The sequence below is a fragment of the Dama dama genome, chromosome 15 (genome assembly GCF_033118175.1).
Source record: "Dama dama isolate Ldn47 chromosome 15, ASM3311817v1, whole genome shotgun sequence".
NCBI lineage: Eukaryota > Metazoa > Chordata > Mammalia > Artiodactyla > Cervidae > Dama > Dama dama.
In genome coordinates this window covers 95,983,299-96,000,535 of record NC_083695.1, presented here as the reverse complement: position 1 = coordinate 96,000,535, position 17,237 = coordinate 95,983,299, and the positions used below count along the sequence as shown (strand labels likewise).

Sequence of the window (17,237 nt, the reverse complement as noted above, 5' to 3'; positions counted from 1 at the left end):
GCATCGCCCAGGAAGGCGACCCCAAGAGAAAGCGTGGGCCCACGTTTGCACAGACCCAGGGCGGGCCCTCGGAGGCGGGGCTGGGGGCTGTGATTGGTCACGTTTGGCTTCCTCTGGCCGGTCCTGAGGGGGCGGCGGGGGCAGGGACTGGGGGCGGTCGGTCGTCCATCAAGTTCCCGCCGCCCGTCACTGGGGCCGAGGGGTGTCCGCCGCAGAGACCGTCCTACTGGCCGCCGGCCTAACGGACGGCGGGTGGTCACCGCAGCTGAGGGCCGGGCCTTCCCAGCCCCGCGTCTGAGGGGCGCGGGGCGCGGGCCACAGGTACCGGCCTGGCTCCACGGGCCTGTTTACAGTCAGCCTGCCGGCCCCTCCGCGGCAACCAGGCCTCAGGCTGCATCGCCGGGCCGAGCCGCCCCGCCAGGCCCTGCCAGGCCCCGCCCGCCGGCCGCCTCAGCTTCCAGGCGGCTCCCGCACGTCCCGCGCGTACCTGCCTGACTCCCGCGCTGGGCGCCGCCTGCGCACGCGCGGACCCCGTCCTCCGCGCCCCGGTTGCGCACGCGCGGTCCGCTCCTCAGGCGCCCCCGCCCCGCCCTGCCCCCGCCTTGCGCACGCGCGATCCGCTCCTCAGGAGGCCCCCGTACCGCCCCGCCTCCGCCTCGCGCACGCGTCGCACGCGCCGCACGCGCCCCGCGCCTCGCGCACGCGCAGGCCCCGCCCCGCGGCCAATGGGCGGCGCCGCCGCTTATCTGCTGTGCGTCGGCCGTCGGCGTCAGTCAGTCGGGGCCGCGGGCCGACGACGCTTCGTCCGCTGCTCGCGGTGCTCCGGCGCCTGCGCTCCCTTGGCGCGCCCGCAGACCCCGACCCGCCGGCCGCGGCGCCCTCGCCCCGCCACCATGTCGCAGAGCGAGAGCCCCGGGCTGCAGGAGGAGAGCCTGCACGGTGAGCGGGGGCCGGGCCCGGGCCGGGGGCGTGCGGCGAGGGGCCCGCGGCGAGGGGGCGGCCTGCGGAGAGGACCCCCGGGCGGCCAGGGCGCGGGTCTCCGCGTCGGGGCGGCCGGAGCCCGCGGGTGCCTGGTCTTCCGAGGCGCAGCCCGGTGCTGGTGCCGGTGCCGGTACCGGCCTAGGGAGACTGGGGAGGACACGGTCTGGGACTCGGGGCAGGGCGGCCTGAGGGGAAGCGTTGGGGGTCCCTGCGGCCGCGCCCTTCTTCACGATCGCTCGTGCGGGGTCGCGGGTTGGCCTGCCGGGGGGACACGGGGCAGCTGGCCGAGCTGCCGCCCCGCGAGCGGACACCCGCCCCCGGAACCGGACGGGGGCGGCCTGGACCCCCGCTCCAGCCGCGGCTGGAGAAGGGGCCGAGCGCCGACCTTTATTCTCTGAAGCAAGAGTTCAGTGGGCCGCGGGAGCGCGTAAATAAGGTTTGGAGAGGACCGTGGACACCATAGAGAATTTTAAAGGTTCATTAAAATTTAAAAATCTTCACACTGCCTGAATTTGAGCCACTAATTTTCTTTATTTGTTAAAACAGCATTTTTACTCGGCAAGACTTGACCAAATTCGTCGTATATTGTGAAACCGCAATCACAGCCTAAAAGTCCTATAATCTTCTCTTAAATTTCGACATGGGCTATTTTCTTTGAGACAGATTAAGGGACTGAATCTTTGCCTTAAAAAAGATCTAAAGAGCGTTTGATGAACCGCCTTTAAGTCAGTCCTATTAGCAGACAGCTCTGCCCCTACCGAGGTGTGTTCCCTTAGTGGTCACGTTGGACCGAAGAGTCCGCAGTGTCCAGAGCGGCTTCATCGCCAGTCCTTGGTTGGCAGACCCAACTGCTGAGTCATTGGCAACGCAGAGTGCCAGCTCATGGGTTAAAAGGTTTGCTCCTCTGTTTTGTGTATTCTATAAAAAGACCGTTACACGGTGAGTGGAAACCTTCGAGGAGTCTTTGGGCCGCGGTCGGGGTACGTGCAGCCGGGCACTCGCGCCTCTGGCCAGTGTGGGAGGGGTCACGTGGGCAGGGCCACCCTGGGAAACCGAATCCGGGCGGGATTGGTGGCTGGGCGGACACTTGTCCTGGGCTCTGTTTTGATTTGATTACCTCTTGTTTACCTCGGAAAGAACTGGGCACAGTTGGTCGCTGAGCCTGAAGACAAAGGCTAAGGCTCTCCCCTCTGCTTGTCTCCTCTGGCCAGATGCTTTCCCTGAGTCTTGCTGCCTCTGCTCCTGGTCCGTTCCGTTCTAGTTAAAGCTGTTGAAGGGTAGCAAGATGTCCTCCACGCCTTTCCTGTCTCAGATAAACAAGCCCTAACATGCAGGGGGGAAGGTGAAGTTTTGTAGTATTATCTTGCAGCATCGTGGGAGGGGGTGCGAGACTTAACTTCCCAGAGGTGCGCGCCCCGCTGCCTGCTCTGCTGAGTGGGGATCAGTGCCATCAGCTGGCACTGGCTTACCCTGGGATGGCCCCCATCTCTTCACCTGCTGGTCTGTCTGCAGCCAGTCAGAGGCTTATGTTGTCACAGGCCCCCACCGTGGACGAAGGTGCGGTGTATGAAGAGGCACAGGACGTGCAGGTCTCCTGTCCTGCCCTTTGAGAGGGAAGGGGTTTCCGGCATCGGGGTCCTGGCCTGCCTGTGCTTTGCAGCTGGCCGCAGTGAGGCCGAGAGGGGAGGCGAGGCACGCGGCAGGCAGGTGACGGCAGCTGGGGCTCTTCGGGCTCCTCACTGAGTGCTGGGCTCCTCGGGCTTCGGTGACAGAAGGCCTCAGACAGGCAGACAGAAGCAGGGTCCACCGGGACCTGTTCAGACACGGGAACCTCAGTGACCCGCCTGCCTCACTCTGTGTTTGAAATCACTTGTTGATCAAGCCTCTCGTTCTGTCCCACCTCACTCAAGAAGCTTTTAGAAATGGGACTTCTTAAGGCCCATCTCTGGGGAAGAAGCCTTCTGACGGGGGTGGGCCTTGCCTCCAAGCGGAGCACCTGCGCTGCCCCAGGGCTGTGCTCAGGATTCCACCTGTCCCAGAGATCCCAGGACATTGGCCCTGGCGTCTTGTAGGTCATTCCCCTGTAGTTTTTAACCCTGGCTGCCCACCGTCACCATTGTGATTTCTTCAGAGTAAAGGTACCAGGGTTCTGTTCTAGCATTCCAAGTCAGGATTTTCCGCTGGTGGGTGAGACTGCTGGAGAACAGGGGAGGCACCAAAGGGGGTCCTCCATAGCCAGGTTGCAACCTGTTGTCCCCGACTGGGGTGTGGGGTGCTCTGCCGGGGGTGCTGGAGAGGGATGTTGGCCTGGGGCCAGGAGTGGCGAGTCTCACAGTGCAGGCAGGGACTGTGAGAAACCCTGTGCAGAACACCCAGGATGGAATGTGTGGGTGCTGTGTTGAGGTTATTTGATAGGGTGAGGCTCCACAGGTTAAGAAGGACAATTGTCATCATCTGTTTTCAGGCTAGGGTAAACTGGAAGCTTTAGCCAACCACCCAGCTCACCGAGCACTGGCTCAGGGAACTGTTTTAACGCTCTGCGTGTGATCACAGCTTGTGCCCAGTTACTAGCAGTTGAGGTCAGCTGAATCAATGGCTTTTGTGGCCCAGCCAGTGAGTGGTTGTGTCTGGGTCATTCCTGTGGCCTCTCCAGAGCCTGAAGACGGGACAGCATTGTTGGTACAGATCTTTTTGGGGCCCACAAATCATCTCATTCAAGATGTGTTCTTTCCTTCCTTTGGGACCAAGTATCCTGGGGGTCACAGGAGGTTTTTTTAAACAAAAGTAAGAAATGGCTTATAGTATAGGCTTGTCCTTCTCTTCTGCAATGATGGGGTATTGGCCTAGGCTCTCTGCCCATCTCATCTGCCCAGCCCACCTGCCCTGTGTCTTGTTAGTGTGAATTACGGGTCAGGGTGGCCAGTGGCCTGAGTCAGGGCGAGACTCATCGGGATCAGCACCGCCACCCCTCTTCCTGTGGCCCGATTATCTCACAGGCTGTGTGGGGTTCTGAGGAAGTGATCTGAGGTCGGAAAGCAGCTCGAGGGCTTCGCTGGTGGCTCAGCGGTGAAGGACCCGCCTATAGCACAGGGGACGTGGCAGGTTTGATCCCTGGGTCGGGAAGATCCCCGGAGAAGGAAACGGCAACCCACTCCAGTACTCTTGCCTGGAGAATCCCATGGACAGAGGAGCCTGGCTATAGTCCATGGGGTCGCAAAGAGTGGGACACGACCTAGTGACTAAATAACAACAAAGCAACCTGAAACCCCTCTTTCTTGCTTAGAAAGGTGAGTGATCGTAACTGCAGGTGAAAGAAGATTAATGGCCCCTTGTCCTCATTTTCCAGGGAGCTGCTCCCCTGGGCAGTGGCTGCAGGTTAATCATAAACTCTGGTCCGTTAGTGAATCACAGCCTCTGAGCTGGCCCCAGAGCTCCGCTGTAGACAGCCCGGATAGAGGTCTTTCTAAAGGATGCCCAACACTTTCAGTGAGATGGTTCCGTAAAACATGCTTATCTCCGTGGAGTCTGGAGTGGAATCTAAACATACACCTGAAGCTAATCGTGGTGTTATTTTTTAAAGAATATTCTGTCTGCAGCTGTGCTGGGTCTTGTTGCCGCACTCGGGTTCTCTCTAGCTGCGGCGAGCAGGGCTCCTCTTCGCTGCGGTGTGTGGACTCTTCCCTGAGGTGTCTTCTTCTGTGGAGCGCGGACCCTCGGCCTCCAGGGCTTCAGGAGTGCGGCTCCCGGGCTCTGGCGCACAGGCTTGGTAGTTCAGGCCCGTGGGCTTAGTTGCTCTGCGGGCATGTGGGACCTTCCCTGACCAGGGATTGAACCTGTGTCCCTTGCATTGCAGAGGGGATTCTTAACGACCACCAGGGAAGCCCTGAGACTGACAGTGTTATATGTCCATTATATTTTAATTTGAAAAATATATTTAATCTTTGTCCCTGGTTCCAGATCCAGAGCTCAGGTCTAAGAACCTTTGGACTTTCTTGAGATCTTTGAAAACACTTGAGTCTGTGCTAGTGAGGGGACTCCTGAGGCCCTCGGTAGCCTCAGGGTGGGGTGGGGATGGCCGGAAGCTCAGCACTTGCCCTCCCCAAGCCAGCCTGGGGAGGGAGGGGCGCTGAGGTGGGGTTACGGGATGCACCGGGAGAGGGCGGGGAACCAGCCTCGCCCACCTCTGCCTGCATATCTGCCCATCTGAGAGGGCGTTCGTGTAAGCACGGTACTGTTCTGACTTCTGTGACCTGTCCCAGGGAATTGTTGAAGAGGGAGGGTTGTAGGAACCCCTGAATTCTTGGTCTGTCAGGCATTTGAGGTGGCCACTGTGGGGACAGTCTTGTGGGACTGAGATCTTTAACTTGTGGGATCTGAAGCTACTACAGGTAGTGTCAAAACCAAATTGCTGGGCGGCCAGTTGGTGCTGGAAAACTAGTTATTGATATAAAAGCCCCCCCACCACCCAAATTTCATGTCAGAGGTGGCGTCAGATGCCATACGTAAAGGTGGTCTGGGCAGCCGGGCCCCGAACCGGGCCCCACAGAGCCCAGGAGAGGGGTCCGGGCCTGGGCTCTGGCCCCGTTGTGCAGCGAGCGCGGGCTGGCTGTGTCCCCTCGCCCCGGGGAGGAGGGGGCTGAGGCGTCCACACGGAGCCGCTCTGTGAGCTTCAGGGCTTTCCTCCCCCGGGAATGCCACCGCCTCCAAGCTGGGCTGTCGCCCGAGTGACGCGGCGTCCTCGTCACTTCTGCTGACCTGCGGAGGCTGGGGGCGGGCAGTGCCCAGGACGCCCCAGGCCTGCTGTGGGCCAGGTCGGTGTGAGGAAGCTGGAGAGGCTGAAGAGAAGACAGTGCTTTCGGTTGGAAACTGGTGATTGTTTGGTTGGCGGCTCCGTGGGAGGGTGCCTGTGATGGACGTTTACATTTTACTCCTGGGATTTGCCTTTTTGATGACTGACCTGTTTGCAGCAGGCCGCTGTCTGGGCAGGCAGGACTCTTGAGGAGGGGGTGAGGTGGGGGTCTGGGCTGGGTCCGGGTGTCGGGGGGTGCAGAGCAGCGCTGAGGTGGGCCCCTGGAGGGCTGGGGTTTGCCGCCGGCCTGGGCACTCCCATTCTGCACCCACCGGGGAGGCTGGCCCGTGACCCGCCGTGGACGGTCCTGGGCCCAGAGGAGACCTGTGTGAGCGGCTGACTCGGGAGAGGCCGGGGCGGGGACGGCAGTGTTATCCGTGGACAGGGCAGCGGACGGCCGTGTGGAGTAAGCTCACCGTGTCAGGGCACACGTGTTGGGGGCCAGGTCCCGGAGGGAGGCAGGGCAGTGGACCTTCGTGGCCTCAGATCTGACGGAATTAAAAGCAGAACTTGCCGTCCTCTCACCTGAAGACCGGGATGGAAGGGCAGTCTCCACGGTCACCAGCATTCCTGGAGCGAAGGACGGCTCGTGCCAGCTGTCCCGGTGGTCTGGCGCTCAGGGTGGATTCAGTCCTGCAAGCCCTCCTGTGTGGCCAGAAGAAGGAAAGGCACATGTCCTGAACATTGAGCTACATAGAGAAAGATGCTCAGCAGAAGAGAGGAGCAGGTTTCAACAGCTGACTCGGAAAAGAAGCTCTCCCCACGGCTCGCAAGCCTGTGGGAAAATGTCCAGCCCCTGAGGGGGCAGCAGCGCTGAATGAGCCGGACGACCCGCCCCCCCACCCGCCAGCACCTCCGACCTGACCCCCGCTCGCCCGCGGTGATGACCCGCCCCCCCACCCCGCTTGCCCGCGGGGGCTGCGTGTCAGTACTGGTCCCCAGGCTGATGCGCGGAGGTTGGCTCTCCTGCCCGGGGCTGTGGTGGTCCCCGACTGGATGCACAGCAGGGCTCCCCGCCCCACACCCAGCACCTCGCGTGGTTCAGACATGAGAGCCTGTGGCCGCCGGCCACGCAGCTGAGCGCGGAGAAGTGGGCAGCGGCGCCCTGTGGGGCCACGGGGCTGGGCCTCCGGTCCGCACCGCAGGCGGACCTTCTTACCTCCGGAGCTCTCTAGTGTCCACCCCTGTCCTCCCGTGGACTCGCCACGCTGCTGTCCTCCCGAGTTCACCCCCACGTCAGCCTCCACAGCACCCAGCCGGGAGCAGCGGTGGCGCCGGGACCAGTGACCCCTCCCCTCACAGCGGCCCGGAGGGGCTCGGCCCGGTGACTGGGGCAGTGGAGGGCCTGCCAGCTCAGCTGCCGTTGCCCCGGTGAATTTACCAAGTCAGCTCTGCGGCGGACTGGGGCACAAAGCTAAGCCTTGCTAATCGGTCACCCATCTGTGGGGCCTCAGGGTCAGAACGTGAGGCTGGAATGTGGACATTAAACCTTTCCTCAATTTCTAAGTCCCCAAGGCGCTGGTTGAGCCCTTTTTCTTCTGAGAGCTGAGTGTGTGGGAGAGTCCTGGCACTGGCCTCTGCTGACGGAGCAGATGGTCTGGGGGCGGCTCCCGAGGGTCCCTGCGGAGGCTCGCTGTGCACAGGGCCCGAGCCGGGCCTGGGGGCGCTACGGCCGGATTCCCGGTGGAGGGGCCCTGGCGGTCTCCAGCATGTCTCGAAACAGACGGGGTGAGCTGGATATCTTAGTGCCAGACTCTGGGATGGGCGGAAAATTGCAACCCTGTCCTTCCCTCGTCCCCGGCAGGCTCCTGGGTAGAATTACACTTCGGCAGTAACGGGAGTGGGAGCAGTGTCCCCGACTCCGTTTCTATTTATAACGGCGACATGGAGAAAATACTGCTGGACGCGCAGCACGAGTCCGGGCGCAGCAGCTCCAAGAGTTCTCACTGCGACAGGTGGGCGAGCGTGCGCGTCCCGGCGAGGCTCCGCGGGCCGGCCCGGCGGGGGCCCACTGGGCGTCGGGGCTCAGCTGAGAAGGCGGGCGGTGGGGGGAACCCGCTGTGACTCTGCGGCCCTGGTCCCCCCAGGGCTGGTGGGAGCGCTTCCTCTCCCTGGGACACCGTCCCCTATGTGGGGGTCTGTGTGTCTTGATGGAAAGGTGACCGTGTGCTGTTTCCCCCAAGCCCGCCCCGCTCACAGACCCCCCAGGACACTAACAGAGCTTCTGAGACAGACACGCATAGCCTCGGAGAGAAGAACAGCTCCCAGGTAAGGTGTGCACGGCCTGCCTTCACGATCTGTCGGTACAGGCTGCTGGGTGACCTGGCCCGAAGCAGACTTCTGGTTCCTCAGACTTTCTCAGCAGTGGGGGGTGGGGGCATCTCCAGCACCTCACAGAATGGACTGGAGGCGGCGGGGCCCAGTTTGGTTCAGGGTGTGTGGCCAGGGCCCCCTCGGCCCCACACGCCCTCCCAGGGGATGCGGGTGGGAGGTGGGAGCTGTGGGGGTCCGTGGGGGTCTGGAGTCGCTGGAGGCCTGCCCAGGGCCTCCCCATTGGGACGGCGCTGGTTGCTTCAGGAAACCGTGCCTTGGGCTGCAGTGACCAGCGCTTGCGTGGTTTGGGTTAGGAGCTGACTAGGCTGGCTGAGGCTGCGCTGTTTCCTGACCTGCCTTTAATGGATCTCTGAGATTGGGGGGGGGCCATAGCCCCTGCTGGGGGAAGTCCACGAGAGCAGGGTGAGCTGTGCCCCGAGCTGCCTCTCTGTAGCCTTGGGTCGGGCCCGTGCGGCCTTGCCAGGCCGTCTCCCTGCCTGCCGCCCCTTGTGATGCTCAGGGGTGTGTTGGGATCTAGGAACCTGGGGGGCCCTGCTTTCCTGGTGGCTCAGCTGGTAAAGGAGCCGCCTGCAATGCAGGAGACCCCGGTTCCACTCCTGGGTCGAGAAGATCCCCTGCAGGAGGGAAAGGCTCCCCGCCCCCTGGCTCCCTGTGACAGCTGTGGGGACCGAGCCTCCGGCCAGTGCCCCCTGGTCCCCCCTGCTCCCTCCGGCCACCCCCCAGGCTCTCCCTCCTCCGGGAGTCAGCAGCCCTTGGGCTCAGGCTCCTCCGGGGCGCTGCCCGCCGCTCGCGGATGTGCGGCTCCAGCCCGGCTTCCTGTGTCCGGGCAGCTGGCTGGTTTTGGTGCCATGTTCTAGAGTGTTTCCATAATTTGCCCCCAAATTTAAAGAGGAATTCTATCATTAGGTACAGAGTTTTTAAAATTCAAAGAAATGCAGCTTCTTACAGCTCTTCAGTTAGCGTGTTATCACTAACATGTGCATTTTTAAGAAGGCCGCTGAAGCCGGGGTACACATCGGGGTCTGGTCTCCTCTCCACAGACGTGGGCGTATTTGCTCTCACCGTTGCTCAGCGTGCCGTCTGCTTAGGCCCATCCCTGCTGGGGGCCTTTAGGGGGTTTCTGTTCTCTCCTTTTATAGCCAGAACCACAGCTGGCGTCTCTGTGGACGTCTGTCCCTGCTGGCCGGTGCCTCCCTGGGGCGGTGCCTGCAGCTCAGGGCCGCTGGAGTCCGGCGGGCCCTCCTTGGGGGTGTGGTGGGGCTGGGCCGTGGGCTCGGGTGGGCGGCGAGCTTCCTGGGGTGGAGGCAGCAGGTTCACCGACTTCATCTCCCCGCAGTCCGAGGAAGACTTCATGGAGAGGAGGAAAGAGGTCGAAAGCATCCTGAGGAAAAACTCAGACTGGATTTGGGATTGGTCCAGTCGGCCAGAGAACGTCCCCCCGGCCAAGTGAGTCTGCGTCTGGGGGCCTCGGGGGCCGGGTGCCGGCGCCCGCTGACTGCCCTCTCCCTGCAGGGAGTTCCTGCTCTTCAAGCACCCGAAGCGCGCGCCCACGCTCAGCATGCGCAACACGAGCGTCATGAAGAAGGGCGGCATCTTCTCCGCGGAGTTCCTCAAGGTCTTCCTGCCGTCACTGCTGCTGTCCCACCTGCTGGCCATCGGGCTGGGGTGAGTGGCGCTGCGCGGGCCCGTGCTGGCCTCGGGCACAGGCGGGGGAGTGGGGCAGACCCCGGGGCGGTCCACACGTGGAGGACGCTGGTTGGTGAGGTGCGGGTGCAGGGGCAGAGCAGCTCCTCCTTGAGAGCGGCTGCAGGCGGGAGTCCACCACTTTGGCCGTGTGTGTGCCTGTCAGAGCTGCTCGGCAGCGTCCGGCCAGGGCTCCCATCCTTGTGACGTGGGCACCTGAGCCCAGAGCCGCTCCCGGGGCTCACCCCGCCTCTGTCCAGGCGGGCGCGGCTCTCCCTGGTCCTGACGCGGGCAGATGGGCTTCTCCTGGGCAGCCTGCCGGGCCGCTGGATGTCAGGACAGGCTTCTGATGCGGGCTGGGGCCACCGAGCTCCGAGAAGCTGGCGGAGGAGGCGCCGGTCCTCCCTCCCCCACCTCCTGAGGCCTGGCCCACAGCCCTGCCTCCCGCTACCCCCTGGTTCCCCCTCAGCACAGCGCAGACTCTGTCTCCACCCGTCCTTCTCAGAGTCGGGCTGTCAGGGTCCTGCAGGGAGCCTTGTCCAGAACCAGCAGGCAGGTCCTCCGGGGCCGGGCAGGGTTAGGCTTCAGCCTTCATCTCGGGATGGATTTCCGCAGGTGTGTCTGCCCGCTGACCTCCTGGGGGTCAGGATCCAGCCCTCTTGTCCAGTCTCCTCCGTTGCTCTCCGGAGACTCCCCCTGGGCTGCAGGCCCTTGGTGTCCTCCCCCCGCCTTCCTCCCGGGCGGCCCCCCGAGCCCCTCCGTTCCGGGCTCCCTGGCGTGCACCTGCGCGGCAGTGGTTTTGTGAGATGTGCGGAGAGACCCGGGGCCGTCAGCTGTTCTGCGGGCGACTGCCCCATCAGGTCAGAGAGTGGAGAGGGAGCCTCTCAGCTCAGGGGTCCTCCTGTGTGCCGAGTGTGTGCGTTGCACCGCATTCGAGCACAAGTGGATTCTTCTGAATGGGATGCTGAAGTGCGCGCTGGTAGGCGTGAAACACAAGTGTTCAGTGAGTGTTGACAGCCAGTCCCCTTTGCAGATGAGCCGGGCCAGTCCGCTGCTGTCTCGGCTGCGCACGCCCAGGGAGACAGGACGCCCTTTAACGACCGCCTCCTTTCTCTGCCAGGATCTACATCGGGAGGCGCCTGACCACATCCACCAGCACGTTCTGATGCAGGCTTCAGCCCGGCGTCCCCACGCTGCGAGGCCCGCGCCCCGCACAGGGCGCGGAAGCAGCTGTCGTCCTGGGCGGCCGCCCCATGCGCCATTTCTTCTGTCAGCGCCGCCTTCCTAACTCTGAAACAGACACTAAACCTCGCTCTCCCGCAGCCACACTTACGGGATCGAGCGACAAGCATGTCATTGATTAATATCTACTGTAATAATTCGGTAGTAACCTTTCTTCCGATATTATAAATATCAAAGTATAAATAATTTTAAAATATCTAGCTATGTTGTATGTAGTATTTTAACGAATTACCTGCAACCGTGATTGAATTAAACACTATTTTGAGAGAAGGAATACTACTGATGCTAGAAGGACTACCTGAGGGGTTTACCTGAATAAACACGTGGCCTTACTCCCGCTGCAGACGGCCCTTAGCGCCGAGTGTCTGGTGGCTTTGGTAGGCGGCGTGCAGAATTCAGGCCGCAGCACGGCGGTGCCGAACCGTCCCCGCCCCGGGTGGTCTGGCAGCACAGCGTGGACCCCCGAGGCCGTCAGCACCACCGCGGGCAGCAGCCCCTGGCGGCGTGTGGGATCCAGGCTGCAGCAGGCCGGGCCGCGCTGAGCCGTCCCCACGCCGAGCCGTCCCCACGCCGGGCGGTCGGGCAGCACGGGGCGGACCCCCGAGGCAGTCGGCACCGCCCCGGGCAGCAGCCCCTGGACAAGCACTGTCTCCTCGCGTCTCCGGATTGCTGAGTTTAGTCTGTGTTGGGTTTCTGTGTGGTCTTAGTATCAGCTTCATTCTAAGCTATTGTCTATTTTAAAAGGCTGGAAATAGAGAAAAAATAAATCTTTGCCAAATCCCTGGTTATGGTATTAACATACGGTTTAAAAAGCCAAACGGCACACAAGCTTCTTGGTGAAGCCAGGTGTATCCCCACTGCCTGGGTGTTAAAGGATGCCCTTTCATACACTGTATTAATAAATGCTGTTGTATTTGCTTCACTTTTCCACACTAAATTCCAGTTGTGTTCAATAAATGTAACATTCTAATTTTTAAAAACTTGGTTTATATTTAAACGATGACCTTGGAGGTAGCTCGCAGGCCTTCCATCTGGAGGCGAGGCGTCAGCTTCTGTACATGATTGGTCCTGAAGAGGTGAAGCCTGCGTCGCGCTGACCCGCCCTGGCCAGGGGCGCGTCCCACCGCGATGGGCGTGGTTGAGGCTGCGTTCGGGGCCTCCTGGAGGACAGGGGTCCCCGAGCCAGCGCACTTGGAGAGCACCGGTGAGTCGGGCCGTGACGGTAGGCGGCTTCGTGCAGCCAGGCCGCGAGGACGTGCCCAGGGCTGGGGAGTTGTAAGCTCTTGAGGGTATCCTCCCCTCTAGTTTCTGGAACACCAGTTTTAATTCAGGACTGATTGCACCAACTTCCTTTTGGTTTCGTTTTTTAAAACCTTGGTTCTCTCTTGTTTTCTGGCGGGATTATTTTTCTGTTCCTACCCCACCCCTCCCCCCCCCCCCCCCCCCCCCCCAGATTGTGTATCCTTTCTCCCAGCTGCCCGCTGACTGATGCTGTCGCAGGCACAGCTGGGCTGCCAGGCTCCCTGAAGCTTCTCTCCCATCACTGATGTTAAGTGGATGTCTGATCCAATTAAGGTGTGGGACTGTGTGTGTGAGCGTTTTCACTTTTTGGGGCAAGAGGACAGCATGGTGACAGCTTCCATGCCCCATCCTGTTAACACAGATCACACTGTCATCCATTTTACTGACTGAATAGCAAGTTCACACAGCCTCCAGAGGATGTTCAAGCCTGTGCTCGGCTGTTTTCTGACTAGACTCTTGCCGGCCGCGCCTGCAGACTGTGGGGTCAAGCTGGGGGAGGAGGCAGGGAGGCCCCCCTGGTGGGAAGCGGGCAGCACCTTCAGCGATGTGTCTGGGCCACTTCTGGTTTAGCACTTGACAATGCGTGTGCACGAAGATGATGACTTGGGAGAACGTGACAGGGTCCCTGAACCAGTACCACGTGGTTTCCAGCATAAAATAAGCAGTGGGAAAGCATCCCAGTGTCCCCAGTTGTGTAAGCAGCGGCCAGGCTTTCTGAGGCCCGGCCTTTAGCCCCACCCCCAGCTGGTGAGCAGGCCCTCCCGGAGAGCTCGGGCAGCCCTGTGGCCGGCCCGTCCCCCGCTGAGCTGTCCCGGGGAAGGGCTGTCTGCGGAGCCCTAACTGCAGGCTGAGTGACAAAGTGTGTGCAAGTGAACGGTTTAGTATTCATGCAGAAGAACTGATGCATTTGGATTGTGCTGGAGGAGACTCATGGAAGTCCCCTGGATGGTGAGGAGATCCAACCAGTCCATCCTAAAGGAAATCAACCCCGAATATTCACTGGAAGGACTGATACTGAAGCTCCAATACTTTGGCCACCTGATGTGACGAGTTGACTAGTTGGAAGAGATTGATGCTGGGAAAGACTGAAGGCAAAAGGAGGGTGGCAGGGGATGAGATGGTTAGATAGCATCACTGATTCCACGGAAATGAATTTGGACAAACTCTGGGAGACAGTAAAGTACAGTGAAGGCTGGCGTGCTGCAGTTTCATGGGGTTGCAAAGCGTCGGACATGACTGAGCGCCTGAACAACATGCAGAAAAGAGGCAGAGTGTGGACATCTGCTCACTTGTGCCAGAAACTTGGGATGAATCTGCCAGAAATGAATGAGCCTGGCTGTCCCCACAGACGGGGTGTAACCAGGAGAGGGGGTGGGAACATGGTTGCGGGGGAACCCTCTGAATAACCTACTCCTGCGCCAACAGTGCTGCTTCATTTACTGCAAAAGTGATTAATTCAAGTTGGTGATAACATGGGAACCTGACTATTGAGAATGTGAACTTTCCTACCGGTCCAGTGGTTAAGAATGTGCCTGCCAGCGCAGGGGACATGGGTTTGATCCCTGGTCTAGGAAGACCTACATGCTGTGGAGCAATGAAGCCCGTGGGCCACAACTACTGAGCCCGCGCTCGACACGTGTAGAGAAAGCTCACGCACAGCAATTAACGCAGTGCAGCCAAAAATAAACACATGAGCCTGAGGTCCAACGAACCACAGGAATTTTACATCATCGGGAGAGGAAAGGGCTTAAATGGAGTCAGAGTGTCAACTGGCAGAGAACACGGGAGAAACTCCTGTACGTCTCTTAGATTACACACTCCGCAAGAGCAATTCTGAGGGCTGTCAGCCCAAGACGGGGACCCCTGCCTGGCCATGCACACCCCAGCACAAGGCCCTCTGAGAGGCAGAAGGCTGCTTTCTTGTTCAGTGGGAAGTATGTCTTGAAGGAAACATGGAAAAAACTGTCCAATTACACAGGACAAATCTAGTTAAACATTTGAAATTTATTACAACAGCTAAACAAATATGTACAACCCCATCTTTCCAGAACTGCTTAAGGACCAGGGCTGACTTGATACTTAGACAACTGTTCAATATCTCAGATTTGTGAACTGCATCACAACCAACACAGAGTACAAGAATTACCTTTAAAGTAAGTGTATTAGGTTGGTGCAAAAATAACTGATTTCAGACCGTGAATTTTAAATCGTCATCAGTCAGTTCAGTCCCTCAGTTGTGTGTGACTCTCTGCGACCCCATGAACCGCAGCACGCCAAGCCTCCCTGTCCATCACCAACTCCTGTAGCTTGCTCAAACTCATGTCCATTGAGTCGGTGATGCCATCCAACCATCTCATCCTCTGTCGTCCCCTTCTCCTCACCCTTCAATCTTTCCCAGCATGAGGGTCTTTCAAATGAGTCAGCTCTTCGCATCAGGTGGCCAAAGTATTGGAGTTTCAGCTTCAGCATCAGTCCTTCCAATGAACACCCATGACTGATCTCCTTTAGGATGGACTGGTTGGATCTCCTTGCAGTCCAGGGGACTCTCAAGAGTCTTCTCCAACACCACAGTTCAAAAGCATCAATTCTTCAGTGCTCAGCTTTCTTTATAGTCCAACTCACATCCATACATGACTACTGGAAAAACCATAGCTTTGACTAGACAGACTTTTGTTGGCAAAGTAACATCTCTGCTTTTGAATATGCGACCTAGGCTGGTCATAGTTTTTCTTCCAAGGAGCAATAAATCATTATAATTAATCTCTAGAGCATAAAAACCTGTGCTTTGGGATTTGATGAACTCTTGGAAAGTATCTTCTGCCTCCTGCTGGTTGTGGAAATGTTTTCCCTGCAAAAAGTTGTTGAGCTGCTTGAAGAGGTGGTCTGTTGGTGAGAGGTCAGGTGAATGTGGTGGATGAGGTAAAACTTTATAGCCCAACTCGTTCAACTTTTGAAGCATTGGTTGTGCAACATGCGGTCGGGCGTTGTGGAGAACTGCGCCCTTTCTGTTGACTGGTGCTGACTGGCGCTGCAGTTTTTGGTGTTCACTGATCTGCTGAGCCTACTTCTCAGAAGTAATGGTTTCCCTGGGATTCTGAAAGCTGTCGTGGATCAGAGGGGCAGCAGACCACCAAACAGTGACCTGAGCTTTTTTTGGTGCAAGTGTGACTAGAAAGTGCTTTGGAGCTTTTTCTCAGTCCAGCCACTGAGCTGGTCATTGCCAGTTGAATAAAATGTGCTTTTCATCGCACGTCACAATCCAACCGAGAAGTGGTTCATAAGTTTTGCATACAGTAAGAAAGACAACTTAAAAACGACCATTTTTTAAATTTTCAGTCACCTCACAAGGCACCCACTTAGTGAGCTTTTTACCTTTTCAATTTGCTTCAGATGCTGAATGACCGTAGAATAGTCGACACTGAATTCCATGGCAACTGCTCGTGTGGTTTTAGAGGATCAGCCTGGATGACGGTCCTCAATTGCTCGCTGTCAACTTCTGATGGCCGGCCACTACACCCTCATCTCCACGGCTCTCGTCTCCTGTGCAAATCTTCTTGAACCCCCACTGCGCTGTATGTTCGTCAGCCGTTCCTGGGCCAAATGCGCTGTAGATGTTGCGAGTTGTCACCGCTGCTTTCTGACCCACTTTGAACCTGAATAAGAAAATCGCTTGAATTTGCTTTTTGTCTAACATCATTTCCCTAGTCTCAAATAAATATAAAATACACAGCAGGTCAGTCATTAGCAAAAAAACATAAAGCAATAAATGATATATAACATAACCACATTAAGGATGTATTCCAGTATCAAACGGTAAATTTCAACAATGCAAAAACTGCAAATATGTTTGCACCCACCTAATACGTTTGGTTCTCAATTTGCAACTGAAATGTGCGCTGATGGGGCCTCCTCCACCACAGTGACTCCACAAGCAGCACATGGGCCCAGCTGCTCGCCCCCCTAGAAGACTAGGGCCCTGGCTCCAGTGTGGAATTCCACAGAGCAAGCTCCAGTGACTTACTGTTACCTGTTTTTTTTGGGGGTGGGGGGAAATCTTGATTTCTGATACCAAAGATCCTACTGTTAAAACAAACCATCAAGGGATAGAAATTAAAATACTTTAATTTTCGCTGCCTTTAAGTGTGAAATCTAGGGTATAATTTTAACATTTTAAAAAAGTATGTTATCCCCCCACCCCACACCTAGTACTTTTAAACAAATTTTAGAAAAAGCGCAAAAGTCTTCAACCGCAGAGCATCTGCCATGTGCTCTAAACCCCGAGCTGGCTTCTCAGCAGCGGTCCTGTTACTCCTCCCTGTGATTTTCTCTCTGTTAAGGCTTTGTCCAGTCCTCACCTGGTGGGTCAGGGGTACCAGTTCTACAGAAACAAAGGTTACAGAACTTTGGGGATACATACGCTCAGAGCCTCAAGCACTACACACGTTCCACCATTCTGTCAGTGAAGGATATAAGAGTTTTAAAGTCTTAATTCTGCATAATTTCGTTACGTGCAATGAAAGCAAATAAAAAGACGATGCCTATTTTGGACTTAAAAACATTCTTTACAGTGCGTTGCTTTTACTAAGCGGTTGCCCCAGAAGGGGTGACAGTGGATACAGGGGCGGTGGAGTGAAGCTGCCTGAGAGACCCGGACGCAGAGCCGCCGAGGCCGGCGGGCGGGTGGAGGCCGGCTGACGGCAGAGGAGGAGGAGGGCTGGCAGGAGAGGTTGCACCTGACGCCTCTTCTCTGGGGTGTGGATGTCTGGTCTCTAGTCTGGAAGGCAGGCTCAGACCTAAATAAAGACATCTACATTAGTCACGGCCTCTCGAGGCCTGCCCGTCACTC

General features: G+C 58.3%; 1 protein-coding gene and 1 long non-coding RNA gene across 8 annotated transcripts in view; one reads left to right on the top strand and one right to left on the bottom strand.

The window, feature by feature from the left end:
* The first annotated feature begins 790 nt into the window (after positions 1 to 790).
* On the top strand, positions 791 to 11,285 carry BNIP3 (BCL2 interacting protein 3). The gene is made up of 6 exons (XM_061162941.1): positions 791 to 939; positions 7,635 to 7,785; positions 8,014 to 8,098; positions 9,501 to 9,610; positions 9,677 to 9,829; positions 10,968 to 11,285. Exons 1-6 carry the CDS (start codon positions 894 to 896, stop codon positions 11,011 to 11,013), a joined length of 591 nt encoding a protein of 196 aa, XP_061018924.1. The 5' UTR covers positions 791 to 893; the 3' UTR covers positions 11,014 to 11,285.
* The window catches only part of LOC133070538 (uncharacterized), a 42,981-nt gene continuing 31,659 nt past the window's right edge, over positions 5,916 to 17,237 (bottom strand). For 5 of the 7 annotated variants that reach the window (XR_009696176.1, XR_009696173.1, XR_009696175.1 and 2 more), the window contains one exon: positions 14,380 to 17,184. This is a non-coding gene — a long non-coding RNA (uncharacterized LOC133070538). Of the gene's footprint in view, positions 6,476 to 14,379; positions 17,185 to 17,237 lie in introns of those variants that run through there. The other 2 variants (XR_009696174.1, XR_009696172.1) reach the window with 2 other exon arrangements.

Excerpts from the sequence above, each read along its gene's own strand:
- BNIP3 (XM_061162941.1), top strand. The coding sequence starts at position 894 with ATGTCGCAGAGCGAGAGCCCCGGGCTGCAGGAGGAGAGCCTGCACG. Across the intron at positions 9,611-9,676 it reads GAGAACGTCCCCCCGGCCAA|GGAGTTCCTGCTCTTCAAGC; the intron begins GTGAGTCTGCGT and ends CTCTCCCTGCAG. Across the intron at positions 9,830-10,967 it reads CTGCTGGCCATCGGGCTGGG|GATCTACATCGGGAGGCGCC; the intron begins GTGAGTGGCGCT and ends TTTCTCTGCCAG.